This window comes from Fringilla coelebs (genome assembly GCF_963513975.1).
Source record: "Fringilla coelebs genome assembly, chromosome: 19".
NCBI lineage: Eukaryota > Metazoa > Chordata > Aves > Passeriformes > Fringillidae > Fringilla > Fringilla coelebs.
The window spans coordinates 3,911,227-3,925,047 of record NC_140045.1 but is presented as its reverse complement, the minus strand read 5'-3'; the positions used below and the strand labels follow the sequence as shown (position 1 = coordinate 3,925,047).

General features: G+C 44.4%; 1 protein-coding gene across 2 annotated transcripts in view; it reads left to right on the top strand.

The window, feature by feature from the left end:
• RHBDL3 (rhomboid like 3) overlaps positions 1-13,821 on the top strand; it is a gene marked incomplete at both ends in the record, with an annotated part of 55,854 nt that overhangs the window by 36,481 nt on the left and 5,552 nt on the right. For both annotated transcript variants that reach the window (XM_084218768.1, XM_084218767.1), the window contains 4 exons: positions 235-393; positions 8,185-8,409; positions 9,080-9,228; positions 13,508-13,620. In XM_084218768.1, the coding sequence (XP_084074894.1) occupies positions 235-393; positions 8,185-8,409; positions 9,080-9,228; positions 13,508-13,620 (646 nt within the window). The remainder of the gene's footprint in view (positions 1-234; positions 394-8,184; positions 8,410-9,079; positions 9,229-13,507; positions 13,621-13,821) is intronic.

Genomic DNA, 13,821 nt, shown 5'->3' with positions numbered 1-13,821 from the left:
TGAAGGGAGCTGATGTAGCTGAAGCTTGGGTGGATGGTGGTGCCTGGACTCACCCTTCTCTGCAGCAGGGTGCTTTCCAGTCCCTGGGTGATTGCAGGGTAGTGTCACCAAAGCCTAGAGCAGCCCCTGGGTGCCTGTGGGTCTGCAGTGGATGATGAATGCAGTGGAGGACAGAGTTCAGAGTTGTGTGGAACATGGGGTTGTTAATTGTGGCACTCTCCCCTCCTATCCCAGTTTGATCCTGACAACACTGGCTACATCAGCACGGAGAAGTTCCGCTCCCTCCTCCAGAGGCACGGCTCGGAGCTGGACCCCCACAAGCTGGAGGTCCTGCTAGCCCTGGCAGACAGCAACTCTGAGGGCAGGATCTGCTACCAGGACTTCGTCAACCTGGTGAGTGCTCTGGCTGGCAGAGCCTGTCAGTCCTTGGCTCTGCTTAAAACATGGGCTGTTGAGGCACAGTGTCTCTTTCCCTGCCTTTATTAACACCAGTGTTTGCTGCATCATATTCTGCATGAACTTGCTTCCACAAGAGTCAAATTGCTTCTGATTTTTCCAGGGAAACAAATTTGCATGGGAAGGAACTGTGGGAACTGCAGTAATATCATGAAGCAATGGCTGCTGCTACTTTGGAAGCTTTTGCTCTCAGTATCATTTGCTAGCTGCTATAATGAGCCATTTGTTTGCAAGCAGAGGTCTGTCAGTCTGGATGTCTCCTGTTTTATCTAGAGATTTCACCACTTCCAGACAAAAATATATAGATAACGTTGTGTTGACATGCTAGGTGGAGTCATATTGCACTGCTGTAGGCATCAACAGCAACAGGGATAAAGTGTTTCTAGGTCGCGTTCATTTTATGCCAGGTGAGGTGTCTCAGAGTGCATGAGTCATGATCTGGATGCCTCTCTATCTCTACTAATGAGTCAATTAGTGAAGGGATTGCTCTGTTTCTTGTCAAGGCAGTTTGTTGAGTCAACACAATTGCAGACATGTGTTGTCAGGTGCTCAGGATGGCTTAGAAATGTTGCTTGCAAGACATCTTGGACACTGGCCATTCAGAGGCTTTGCCTTGTTCTTACTCTGTCACTGGACACCTGAATCCCAGATTTAGTGCATTATTAATATAAGCCTGGGTGACAAAGTCAAAGAGGAATGGAGGTTGGTGACTTCTCTGAGGTTTCTGTGGAAAGCTGGATGTGTCCTTGTTGCTGAGTACAGTCATTTGTATCTCTGTGTGTTCTGCAGACAATTTGGGGATTTGATCCCTTCGTTTGTCATGGTCACTCATGCACGTGTTCTGCGTTTAGAAAGGATCTTGTATATGTCCTGTTTTCACATTAATCAGAAAAGTATGATAACATGGCCCAGATGTCAAGGACCCAGGTCATGACCTCCATGAGGCTGTGGGCAGTGTCAAGGTGAAGTTACTTTGTTGGAATGACATAAACCTGCTGTATCTAACCAGGCAGTCTTGTAAGCCTCTTGCCCATGTCTAGGTACACAGTAGAATAAATGCAGCAACTCTTAAACAGATTACACAGTGTGAGGTTTTCCTCAGCTCCAGCATAACAAACAGTGTGGTCCTCAGTGCTCAGCAGAGTATTTATAGCAACAGCTGCTTGTTCCACAGTTGGGGATATTCAAAGTACTGTGCAAGCATTCACTAATTGGGCTGCACAACACTTAGGTAGCAGGAAGAGGCATCATCGAATTTCTTTTACAGAAATGATGGCCTAGGGCCAGCCAACACATTGGCAACAGGCTCAGGAATAGAACTGGGCTTTTTTCACTCTCCTCACTCCACGGGGCTCAGGGGCAGCACACACTAATGAGAGGTAGGTGGGAGTTGAAATGCTTGGACATTCTCCTCCTTTGGGAATAGGAGGCTGGGCCAGCTCACACCCAGGTGATGTGGTTTCTGCAAAACAGCAAATTTCCTTCACTACTATTGAATTACTACTATAAAGAAGCCATTGATTTTCCTGTCACCAGCCCCTCTATCCGTGTCTGCATTTTTTGCACTTTCTAATCAATAGGCAATGCAAATGCCAAAACATTAAACTACTTCCAAATGACATCTCTCTTCTCACTTCTCCTCTAGTTTCTATTGATTTCCAACATCCAAACTTTGTTTAGGGCTCCTTCTGTTTTCCCTGCCTTCTGAACTTTCTTTTGAATTTCCTGATGGAAAGAAGCAGCACAGATGATACAGAATCACTGTAAAATTAGGGATTTCCTTCACCTCCTAGCTGTCAATCCTCAGTGTGGTGGTGTTTAGGTGCATGTTTGTGCTTGATGATCATTAGCCCTCTCTGCTTTATGCTCAGGTTAATTTGTCTGTTTCAGTAGCTTAGCAAGAACTGACCTGCTGCTAAAAATGATGGTGCTGGGTGTGGGGATGGGAAGGCAACCTTTTACTAAACCAGAGGCTTTTCAAGCAAGGCTGTCTGTATGTATTGTTTTCCTTTTCTCCAGCATCATTATGAGCACCAAGAACTCTGCCTGCTCTCTCAGGCACTGTGATCCCCAGCTAAAGGACTGCTATTGAGCAAAGCTATGTTATCCTCTGATGTTCAAAATGTTTTGTGAACTTCTAGATACATCAAAAATGTAATTATAGGACTTCTCACCTTAATAGCAGCATCCATACGTATGCCTGCTCTCAGCAAAGCAACTTAAATTTATGAAATTGAAAGTTTTAAAATATGAGACTAGACCCCAGAAAGCACTCAGGAAATAAATTGAGAAATGAATAAATTCAAGGAAGATGAAAACTCCTGGTGTGATCTGCAAACAGAAAAGGCTCAAAAAGATCAGATAGGCAGCTCATTGGAAATTACTTCTCCTCTGTGTGTATGAAATTCAGCTCGTGTAGTTGTAAAACACAATGCTGCAATCATATCCATTTCTGTTTCTGCTCTGTGGTTTGTAGTAATGGCAGAAAGCAGCTTCAGATGGGATTTCTTATGCTGTGTCTGAGACAGTACAGAGTAACAAAAGTGTTTCCTGTACAAGTGGAGACATCTTGTGCATCTCTGCTCTCTGGTTGCAGCATTGTGAAAAGAGATGCACAGAGAAAAATCTGGCTATGAACAGCATGGGCCACAGGAGGAGATAGTGAACCAAGGTGTTTAACTAACTTTGCTACTTTCAGAAAAGAGACAAGCCAGGAGTTAATTATACTTGAGATAGTATTTGCTGAGATTCTTGCTGAACAGCAGTTGCTGTTGGCAGTCCTGGATTACTTCACATAATATCCTGTGAACTGTAATAGAGGTTGCAGTAAGTAGTAAGCTCTAAGACAGAGTTCATGTGACTGGGGAAAAACAAAACACTGCTGCTTCCAACAGAAATGTTTAGCTGTGGCTTTGTAGTAACTTGAAGTTGATGTAACATCTCAGTAATCAGCAAAATATATTAACTAATTAAATGTACATCCTTTATTTTCCAGATCAAGAATCACTACCTGCTTTGCTTTCCCTGGCCTTGCTGGCTTCTAGGGACAGGCTAATTCTTCCTCATTTTTAATGTGAACAACACACATTTTTGGAGCACTGTGTAACAATGTTATTTGAACCACAGTAGTCTTGTCCTGCAAGCAATGTTCTTTCAAGTAACCTTGCAATTTGAAAGTGTTTTACCTTTTCTATTGGAAGTGCTGGAAGGCCTAAGCCTGGCACATTTAATAGGAACCAGGCAAAAGCTTGAGCAAGGATAATTTATTTTGTCTCTCCTGCCTCTTTCTTTGAATCCCTTGAGTAAACCACTGCTCGGATAACCAGATCAGAATTTGGTATTTGGTATTCAGGTTTTTTTCCCTTTGATACTATTTGGGAAAGTGCTACCAGGTTGGCTCAACATCTGTGACAGATGAACTTAATGCTGAGATATGCATTTTGGGAAAAGCTGTCTCTACCCACATTAGCATTTTGTAGAAGTGTGGGCAGAGGGAAGGAAATAAATGTGAATCTTGAAAGCAAAATTGATTGGAGAGGTTGCATTTGTAAGTAAAGTGGGTTATAAAACTGGAGCTGGCAGAGGCTTTTAAAAAGCTTGTGCTAACTTCTGATTTAATGTTCTGTGTCTTGGAGGATCAGAGCTGGAGAGCTGAATGCATTGCCTGTCACAGAGCTGCCTGTGTTTAAAAATAGCTCGAGACCAGTCTCAAAGATGCCAATACGTAATCGGCAGAAATCCATGTTTTTCAAAACCTTCTGAGTGAGGCTGAATAAAACCATAAAAAGGGTGCTGTGCCCCACACAAGCCCTGAAATTGGAGGTGGGGAAATAGTACATGACTTGGCTATTGTTAATCTGAGGTAGCCACAGTACTACAGATGTCCAAGGAACACAGAGAAATTGGTCTGCCAGGGGGATGGACAACTTCCTTTGCAAGCTGCAGATTATCCCAGAGTAATATTTGAGTGCCATGTGTGCTAAACAAATGCAGGGCTTTGTACTTCATCAAAGTTTGTCACTGTTCTCCTCTTGACATCCCAAATGTTGATGTTTCCAGTGTTGAAGACAGGTTCACATCTAAGTAGGAAAAAATTTTCCATTTGCACGAAGGTATCAAACCCAGCCCTTGAGCAGAGCCCTAAGCCTTGGTTTGTTTTGGTAGGGTGATACTAAAGGGCAGAGATGGCAGCACCTGGCTGCCATCTGGCTCTTCTGCAAGGGAAATTTCTTTCTCTCTGCAGAATACTATTTTGCAGGCAGGAAGGACTAAGGGAATGTGTTGTTCCCCACTGCTATCTTCTCTCTCCACATACTGTTTGCTGTACCCATCTGCTTGCAGCTTTAATATCAAGCTCATTAAAGAAGTCCTAGATTGATTGCGTGAAGAGAAGTGGGGTGGGCTGCCCTGGGCTCCTGGAGCCATGATAATGTGCAGGCCAACAATGGGCCTGGTGTTCTTTCAGCTGATGATTAAATACTTGGCTCATAAATACCAATATTATGTAATTCCAAAACCCAGTCAGCAAATTGTGACCATATGCGAGATTCTGTTTGGGAAGATTTGAGTCTTCCAAAGTCAGTCTGAGGAACAAAATAGATTTCTCATCAAGAATTGGTGAGAGCAGCAATACTGACTTAATCCTCTCTCTCTCCTCATGCCCATCTCCTCCTAGCTTGATCCAAAGGCCATGTGAGCAGGGCCAGGATTGCTGTGTTTGCTTGAGCCCTGGCAGTCAGCTGTGCTGTCTCTTTGGAGATCATCTCCTCCTTGCTGCCGTGGGCAGTGCATGCAGGTGGGGACCAGCAGGATGCCTTCTTCCCAAGAGGCCTGATTTTAACAAGGGCTCAGTACATCCACTCATCCACATCTTGAGGGATGGTGGGGGCTTTTCAGCATGTCTGGCACACTCCTGACACTGTGTGCTTGCCTCATCCGGGTGTAAAACCACGCCAAGACTGCAGCATGTAGAAGGAACCTGGACCTTCTCTTCATATCCTTTGCTCTAAAGAGGGTCTGGCAAATATTTTCATGTCCCTTCCATGTTAGCTTCTGTGTGGGGTGTAAAAGGTCCTGTGATTTATCTTCCTCTCTGGAAGGAGGAAGGCAGAGCTTTCTGCTGAACAGTAGTCCAGTTTCCCACCTCCTCACGAGAGCCAGTGGAGGCTTTGGTCATCTGAGCTATGCCTTAGAGTGATCCTGCAACACTTTGCTTGTAAATCTATGAAGACCTTTCCCTGTTTTGTTTTTAGTATATTGAGGAACATCTTCACAAACGTCACTGGTGACATCAATGGTGATGACTTTGCAGTGCCCTGGCTATTTTCTGGGCTCCATGGGCAGCACGAGCATTATTGCAGAGAGGACACTGGACTGATGGGGCTGTGCTGACTTCAGATGACTGAACTGATCCACTCCCTTGTAACAGTAACAGACGAGTTCAGGGCTGCATCCCTTAGGATCCTCTGCTCAACAGATGCAAAGAAATCTTTGTTATGAACCTAACCATGGACATCAGCAGACTTTGGAGTTTCCTGCTCATCTCCCTTGGCAATCTCTGCACTGATGAGGTGATCATCTACTGAGGGTGGCCAGCACTTCTTGATGCTGAACTGAAATGATGATTTTCCTTGACTCTGGAAATTATTATCTTTTCCACTGAAGTGCTGCAACAGGGAAAAGCACTGACTGTTTTGTGGTAGGCAGGAAATCCCATTTATCACTGTAATTGGAATAAGCAGATCAGCAGCTCCAGTCAACTGTCTGGTGTCTTCAGGCAGTTTTATAGTTTCAGTCTGAATTTATTCTTGCCCATAAGAGGGGCAAAGCCAGAGAGAAAAGAATGAACTTTGTGAGGGAGCACATGCAGAACATCTCTGAAAGGCTGTTTGGAACTAACCTGGAATGAAGCTTTCTTCTGTGGACACAGAGAGGTCATTAGGTGGCTAAAAGTATCTTTAAACAGAGGCACATCTCTTACCTAGCAAAAGGCATCTCACACATGCTAAAAAAAGCCTTGTACCTGTTGGATGTTTCTCTATGAAAATATTATCTTTCAGATGAGCAGGCTTTCTTAATGCAACAGAAGACCACAACAAGTTTTTCCCCCTCATCTTCCCTAGTTTTAGATACAGGCCTTTGGATAATAGACATGAGAAGAGTGACAGAGAGACTTTGTGGACATTTTTTTTCTTCTTTTTTTTCTGCTTTTTTTTACAAGAAATGTTCTTTTACAAGTGTTTCTGAATCAACGAAGGAAAGAGAGAGCAAAGGAGAAATACTAAAATGGAGAGAGTTGTTAGGATAAAACATCTTCTCACTGAAACAACTCAAAGAGAACAACAACAACAAATTTTTCCTCAGTTTAGAAAAAGCATAAGAACATCAACTGACGGTGATTGCTCCTCTGTGTTGGAGGGACAGGCTACAAATGAAGGCTAAGGAGGGATGGGCAGAGTGGGTCGCAGTGCCATCACCTCAGATGGCCCCTTGCCTTCCTCCAGTGATTAACAGGAGGTGGCTCCCTGCAGTGATTACTGTATTTAAGCAGCTTGGTCCAGCTTGGAGCAATTCCCTGACTGCCTGGGCACTGAGAGCACAAGCTCTGGGCTTTGCTGGCTTTGGGATATCAGCTGAAACCAGCATGATCCAAGACAACTGCTGCTGAGTGTCTTCTCCTGCTTGGTTCTGGGAGGCTGGATGTGCTGGTGCTTTGAGAGCAGTTAGCAGCTCTCTCAGAGGAAGAACCAGGCTGTCGTGTTTGCTTTGCTGCTTGTTACAGTGGAAGGTCCCCCTGCAGCAGCCCGTGTACACAGTGAGCCTTTGGAGCTCCCTGCCAAAGATTCAGCCAGTACAGACAGTGGCTCTAATGCAGCAGGTTTGTTTGACATCAGGGCTAATTAACAATTATACAAATCTTGGAGCAAGCTCTTTCAGACCTGGTTTGTTCCCCCACCCCCAGAAGGCTAAGCTAAAGATTCCATCTGCCTAATTTGCAAATGCAATTGCTTTCATTATGCATCCAAACTGGTAAAGTGTATGCTCTAAAAGGTAGCTAAATCTATGCATGTAAGGTGATAATGCATATGCAAATTAGCTGTAATCCTGTGCCATCTCAGAGCCTGCCCCCTCTGAGGATAACTTATGAAAGAAGCCTTGTAAAGACTTGCAAGCTTACAGGAGCTGAGACAGCCTGTACAGCTGATTAATTTGTTGTTTGTTGCTGTTGCTCAGGCAGTTTTGTTTTACACAAAGAGATAATTTTCTTTGCCCAGAGCTAACTCCTGCCCCAAGGGTTAGATGTGCTGTGAAAGTGCCTGCTGCTACATTTGAGAAATTTCCTGCCCCAAGACTGCAGGGAAGTTTGCTAGAGCAGGGGGAGCAGAGAGAAGGAGGACACAGGAATACGGATTGTGATAACTGATGGTGAAGAGGGTGCATGGAAGGCTGGAGAATGGGCCTTAGAGCTCAGCAGGTGCATCAGCAACCTCCACTCTGCCTTGCCTGACCTCATTTATTGGCATCATAATGGTAGACTGTGGTACTCATTTTCCTTGCACCCCAAGTAAGTCACCCTGTCCTTGTCTCGAGTCTTGGTTCCTGAAGCTCAGCCTGGTGGTGACTTTCCTGCCGGCTGGATCTGGAGCTGCCACACTGGCACTATTCTCCCTGATGGCTGTACCAGGCCTTGCTTTGTACTCATGGTTTCTTCTGTTCCCTTTTACCCAGATGAGCAACAAAAGGTCGAACAGTTTCCGCCAGGCCATCCTGCAGGGGAACAGGAGGCTGTGCAGCAAGGCCCTGCTGGAGGAGACGGGGCTGAGCCTCTCGCAGAGGCTGATCCGGCACGTGGCCTACGAGACCCTCCCGCGGGAGATCGACCGCAAGTGGTACTATGACAGCTACACCTGCTGCCCCCCGCCCTGGTTCATGATCACCATCACCATTGTAGAGGCAAGTGCCCTCCCTGGGAGCCTCCCCACACTGCCAAAGGCTCTGCTGGGACACAGTCACAGGCTGGAGAGGGACTCGGTCACACCTGGACAAGAAGCCCATGGCCATTTTGGTTGCCTGTTGGAGTGTGTTTAAGTGGGGACTGTGATGCTGTCGCTGGAACAATTTGTATATGGGACTACACAGTTTGGAAAATGAGAGCAAAACTGTTTGAGGAGTGAAAACAGGACAGTTCTAGAGAAATGGATAAGTCAATGGAATTAGAGATTTCTGTACAGCTACCTCTGTTCTGTGAGTGGAGAGAAAAAGGAGGGGAGAGAACCTCTGGGTTAAATATTCTGACTTGCTCATGTGTTGCCCAAATGAGATCTTTGCACATTTGCTGAGTAATGTGCTCAAGTAGGTACAGAGTAGGATATGACACTGATAGTAGGGTGCTGACTGGGAACAGGTTCCTCTGACTCAGGGGCTGGTGTGTTACAGGAGACCACACATACAGTTATATCAATGTGTTGCAGGTTCCTAAAAACAGGGAATTTTCATGCTGTGTGAAGCTGTCAAATGGGAGAAAAGTTTTTGATATATTACTTTTTCTCCATTATTTTAGCTAAAAGGTACTTTTTGGTGAGAAAAGGCATTTGCTAACCAATGAATCTCTCTGCTTTTCTAGGTTGCCTTTTTTCTTTACAATGGAGTAGTCTTAGACAGATTTGTGCTGCAAGTCAGCCACCCCTTGTACCTGAAGAATGCATTACTGTACCATCCCCAGCTTCGGGCCCAGGCTTGGAGGTACCTAACCTACATATTCATGCATGCAGGGTGAGTACTTACAAACAGTTCAGGTTCCCCAGAGAGATAGGGGAAGTGACAGAATCAGCTCAGAATTAAATTTTTAAAACTCAATTATAAATTGTGTGTAAAAATCTGAAGATGTTGTGGACTGTTGGGCAATGAGGTGCAAACCTTCTCAGGTCTCTGAAGAGACAAGTCAACAAAAGGAACTTAACAGATGCTGCTCTTCTCCCCAGCAGTGTTGGGACCACACTTTCTTCTTACTGTGCACTTCCTAAAATCAGGTCAAAGCCCAATGTTCCACTAAAGGAGCTGTGCAGGTGGTAGAAGAAGTCTGCAAAGATGCTGGACTGGTATTTAAAAATACAGGGTGTTGAAAAAGTCAGTTAAATTCCCTGTGCCTGGGACCTGTCATCACTCGGTAATGTTGGTCCCTTCTGTAGGGACTGAGCTAATGCCTAGAAGGCTGTGTCAAGCCTGAACTCCCATTTTGTACACACTGGGCAAACTGAGTGTTCCTGAAGAGTTGACAATCTTGAGTGACCAGATGGACACTGAATGGTGTCCATGCAAAATGAAGGTGCACAATAAAATGACTCCTCCTTCATCCCATGGGAGGTATGTAGCAGACTTGGGAAGAATATACAAGGTGTGGGGATTCTAACTCTGTTCTTCTCAGCTCTGCTAGTCCTCACAAAATTTAAATAGACTTAATTGTGTGATGTTTGTGATGCCATGGTGATGAGAAGTGTCACTGGAAAGTTCATCCCTGTACAAAACATTCTACCCCCTCTGAGCAGTTTCTTAGATCATTATCTTCACACATTCCTGGCAGATAATTGCAATTTTCTTTAATTCTGTCATTGAAAAATGACAGCAGCAAGCCTTTCAGCAGTAATGTAGAGTTTGAAACTGGATAAGGACCCTTTGTTCTTAAATAGAAAGCCTATATTTCCATCAGTCAATGTTCTCCTATGAAAGGCCAGAAAGATCAAGTTGATCTTTGTCTTTTTTCCACATCTCTGATGGAAGACATGCTGATGTCTCTTCCCTGCCATGGAATAACTTCATTGGTGTGTAACTGCCCTGGAGCACAAGATGTGCCCCAGATCCCTGGATAAAAACAGACTCCACCCAAGGGAAGAGTAGGGAAAAGTGTTTAGAAGAAACTTCTGAATGTGGCAACCTCTATCCTCCGCATGCTGAATCCCTCCAAAGAGCCCATATTACATAGACTTCATCCTAAGTGGGGGCCACTGGGCTTAGACATGAGGCTGGTTACATGAAACAAGAAATGAAAATTTCCATCACTGAAAATATGGGGAAAACTGGGCTTGTAAAAGAAAGAAACACTTGATTTTAATTATAGTTAGTTAATTTGTATTTGGGCTTTCTTTTGATGGTGGTGGTGTTTTACCATATTGTTCCTATAACTACAGATTGCTCTTGGATGCATTGGAGGAGAAACACCTGCACAAGGACAATTTCCCAGCATTAAATGCCTTTCTGTGGCATGTTTTCCTAACCTGTGCCAGCCACCCTTGTAGCAGGCAGTTCCCTGGCATTCTTCACACTCACTGGCCAAAAATCCCTCAGGTTTATTTCACCTCTGGCTGACTCAGAGTAGAACAAGGGAAGGTGGTGAGAAGGGGACTGGTCATGATGGATTCCAAGTCCTTTAGCTGCACAGCCTTTAAAACAATGTAGAGTCCCACTGGAACAATAAACCTTGTGATTTATCTGCAGTATCTGGAGTTAAGCTAAATGTTCCTTTATTTCTAACTTCTCTGTACTAAGTTCCTTTCTTGTGAAGAATACAGATAAATCTTGGAAAGGTAATATTGTTTTTTAGTGGATGCCCATCATTCTCCTCTTGTTTTCAAATGAGAGGATAACACAATGCCATGGGTCTATTGCTACCCTGCTTCCAGCTGAGACTTTTAAATGGTAATGTGGACTGCTCCTTAATTTAGTGCACTCTGTCTTTTTTTGAAGAACGAGTGGCAGCTGGAAGGTGTTTGAGAAGGCAGCAGTTGCTAAGGCTTGGCTGGCTGTGCCTCTAGAAAGATTCCAAAAATGTACAGGCTGTGTGTTGGTTCTGATGGAGGGAGCTTTGTCAAGGGCTGAAAAGGCAAAGTTGTAAATTCTGCCCTTCTGTTTTCATGGAAAGCAGACGCTGATATCTGAAGCCCACACATTTGTATCACTGCCATAACTAATGACTTGCATTGATGCTCAGTCCCATTTGTTTGGTCCCAGGGAAGGAGAAAGTCCTTAATAAATCAATGAAATTGTCATTTCAAGAATGACACATTCAGCACTGGCAAAGGGTAATTATATTTTATGGGTACTTATTGACTCTGGTGCCTTCAAAGCTCTTAGCATGATGGGGAAGAGAAGTGAATGGGATTGCTCCTGGGAAGTCTTTTAAGAACAGCTGTGAATCAGAGCAGTCACTTCAGAGTCCAGGATAAACTTTGCTGAGCTCTTACAAAAGCTTCCTTTGAAAAATAAGACCCAGTGCTTTGTGTGGAAATGTCAGGTGCCACCTCATGATGTTGACTGTGTGCCAGCCAAAGCTTCTTCCCTCCCCTCTGTGAAAGGGCACTTGGATGTTTGGACTCATCTCAGTGATCTCAGTTTGACCTTTGCTGGTTGTTCCTAATTTAATTCCCTGCGTTCTGTGAGCATGCGGGACCAGAGCGAGTGCTGACCATGCCCAGTGGCTTCAAAGGGTTTGAGGAAGGTAATGAAAGAACTGTTACATGCAGCAGCTTCCCATGATGAAAAATTGCAGTGCTGAGTGTATTGTGCAGGAGGGAAATTCATCTTTGGAGAGAAATTCAATGGAAACAAACTTATTAAGATATCAGGGGAGGATTGTTTTCTGCAGTATCATTTCTAGCACTTTTTTTTGCAGTCCAACTTTAAATTCTCATTTATGAGACTGTTCTGTCATTACTGAATCTTACCATCAGTGTTTTTCTCTGCTGTATATGGGAAATTGCTATGGTAACATGGAAAAGATCAAAACAGTGGAAATGCATATAACTTAAACCAAAGTTTGCTAGTGCCTATCTGTGAGCAACCCTTTTCTTGTATAAAATTGGATGTATATTTTCAAGACATTAGGTACTTTGGTCTCTTTTCCCAAAAGATGCTGGCCTTCTGCATTAAGGGTACCACTGTGTCATTTAGATCCATCTGTTTTGTAAGCAGGTTCTCTTCATATAAAAAGCAGGATACCCTTGGCTCCAGTTGGATGTTGCCATTCAGTGAGGTCACAGTCCTGTGAGCCCAGGGTAAATGTCAAACACTAGCAGAGTGTTGAGGATCCTGCTCAGGGCCTGGTGCTGGTGTTACCTCACTGGAAGACCCTACAGATGAATGTCTTTATAGAGCTTTGAGAAGTGGCAGGTCAGGTTTGTTAAATAGTATTGATTAAAGCAACAGAGAGCTCGCGTTGAAGCTGTTGATTCAGCTCAGGGGAGATCTGCTGCACTGGAGTCTCTACCCAATATACCCAATATCTGAGCTGTCACACTCTGCCTGCAGGCTGCAAGTGATCCTGCACTATGTGGTAGTGGGGCTTTCTGCAAGAGTTCCCTCTGCCCAGCTTTTTCCTGTGTGTTCAACAGGAGTTTTGGAGTTTCACTATTGACTGTAATGGGACAAGGATGGGTGAAGAGAGAGCATCAGTGAGTACACCTGGGCACCTCAGCAGAGATCAAAATGCCCTCTGCTTCCCATTCTGACCATTGAAGTAGGCACAGCAGAAAAGGGTGAGGGTCAGACACCCATGCTGTAAAGCAGCATTATGGCACCAGGAAATGGCAGTTCTCCTGGAACTTGTACATTCACCTTGTTCTTAACAACCACTCCCCATCATGGCAGTGTGATGTGTGCAGGGAAAAGTGGAATCATTAGGAGGGGAGGAGAGGAGCAGGTCAAATTTCTGGCTTCTGTTCCAGGCTCTGCTGCCATCTTGCTGCTTTTTTTTGACAAGTCATTCAACTTTTTCAAGCAAAGAAAAAGGGAAAAAAAGCTGACTAAGAACCAAACATTGTACAAGGTTTTTAGCTGAAAGGATCTGCGTGGATACAGAAAAGATAAAAGCAGCAAGGAGGGAAGAAACTTTGCAGCTCTGGGTCTGAATTTTTCTGGAACCACTGCTTTTCCCAGTGTTAGTCTACTTATGTGAATCAGGTGCTATTTGATTTTCTTTCCAAGATGTCTGTGTCTCAGTGGTAGAGAAAGGAGATGAAGAGTTGGAAAAGAGGACAACTGTTGTTTTTCCTTGCTGCAGGATAGAACACCTTGGGCTCAATGTTGTCCTTCAGCTCTTGGTTGGGGTTCCTCTGGAGATGGTGCACGGAGCTGCGAGGATCAGTTTTGTGTACGTTGCAGGAGTTGTGGCAGGTAGGTGACACCTCTGCATGCCCCAGGTGGAGAAGCAGTGAAAATGGTCTGTGCTGGCTTTTGAGTTGGAGAAATGTTTTGTGATATTTGGAATTAGGAGAGGAACATTCACCAGTCTTCTGTGCATTGAAATCCTTTGTGGGGCTGGACATAGAAAATATGGTATAACTAATTTCTATGTAGCCATAGACTCTGTGTTTA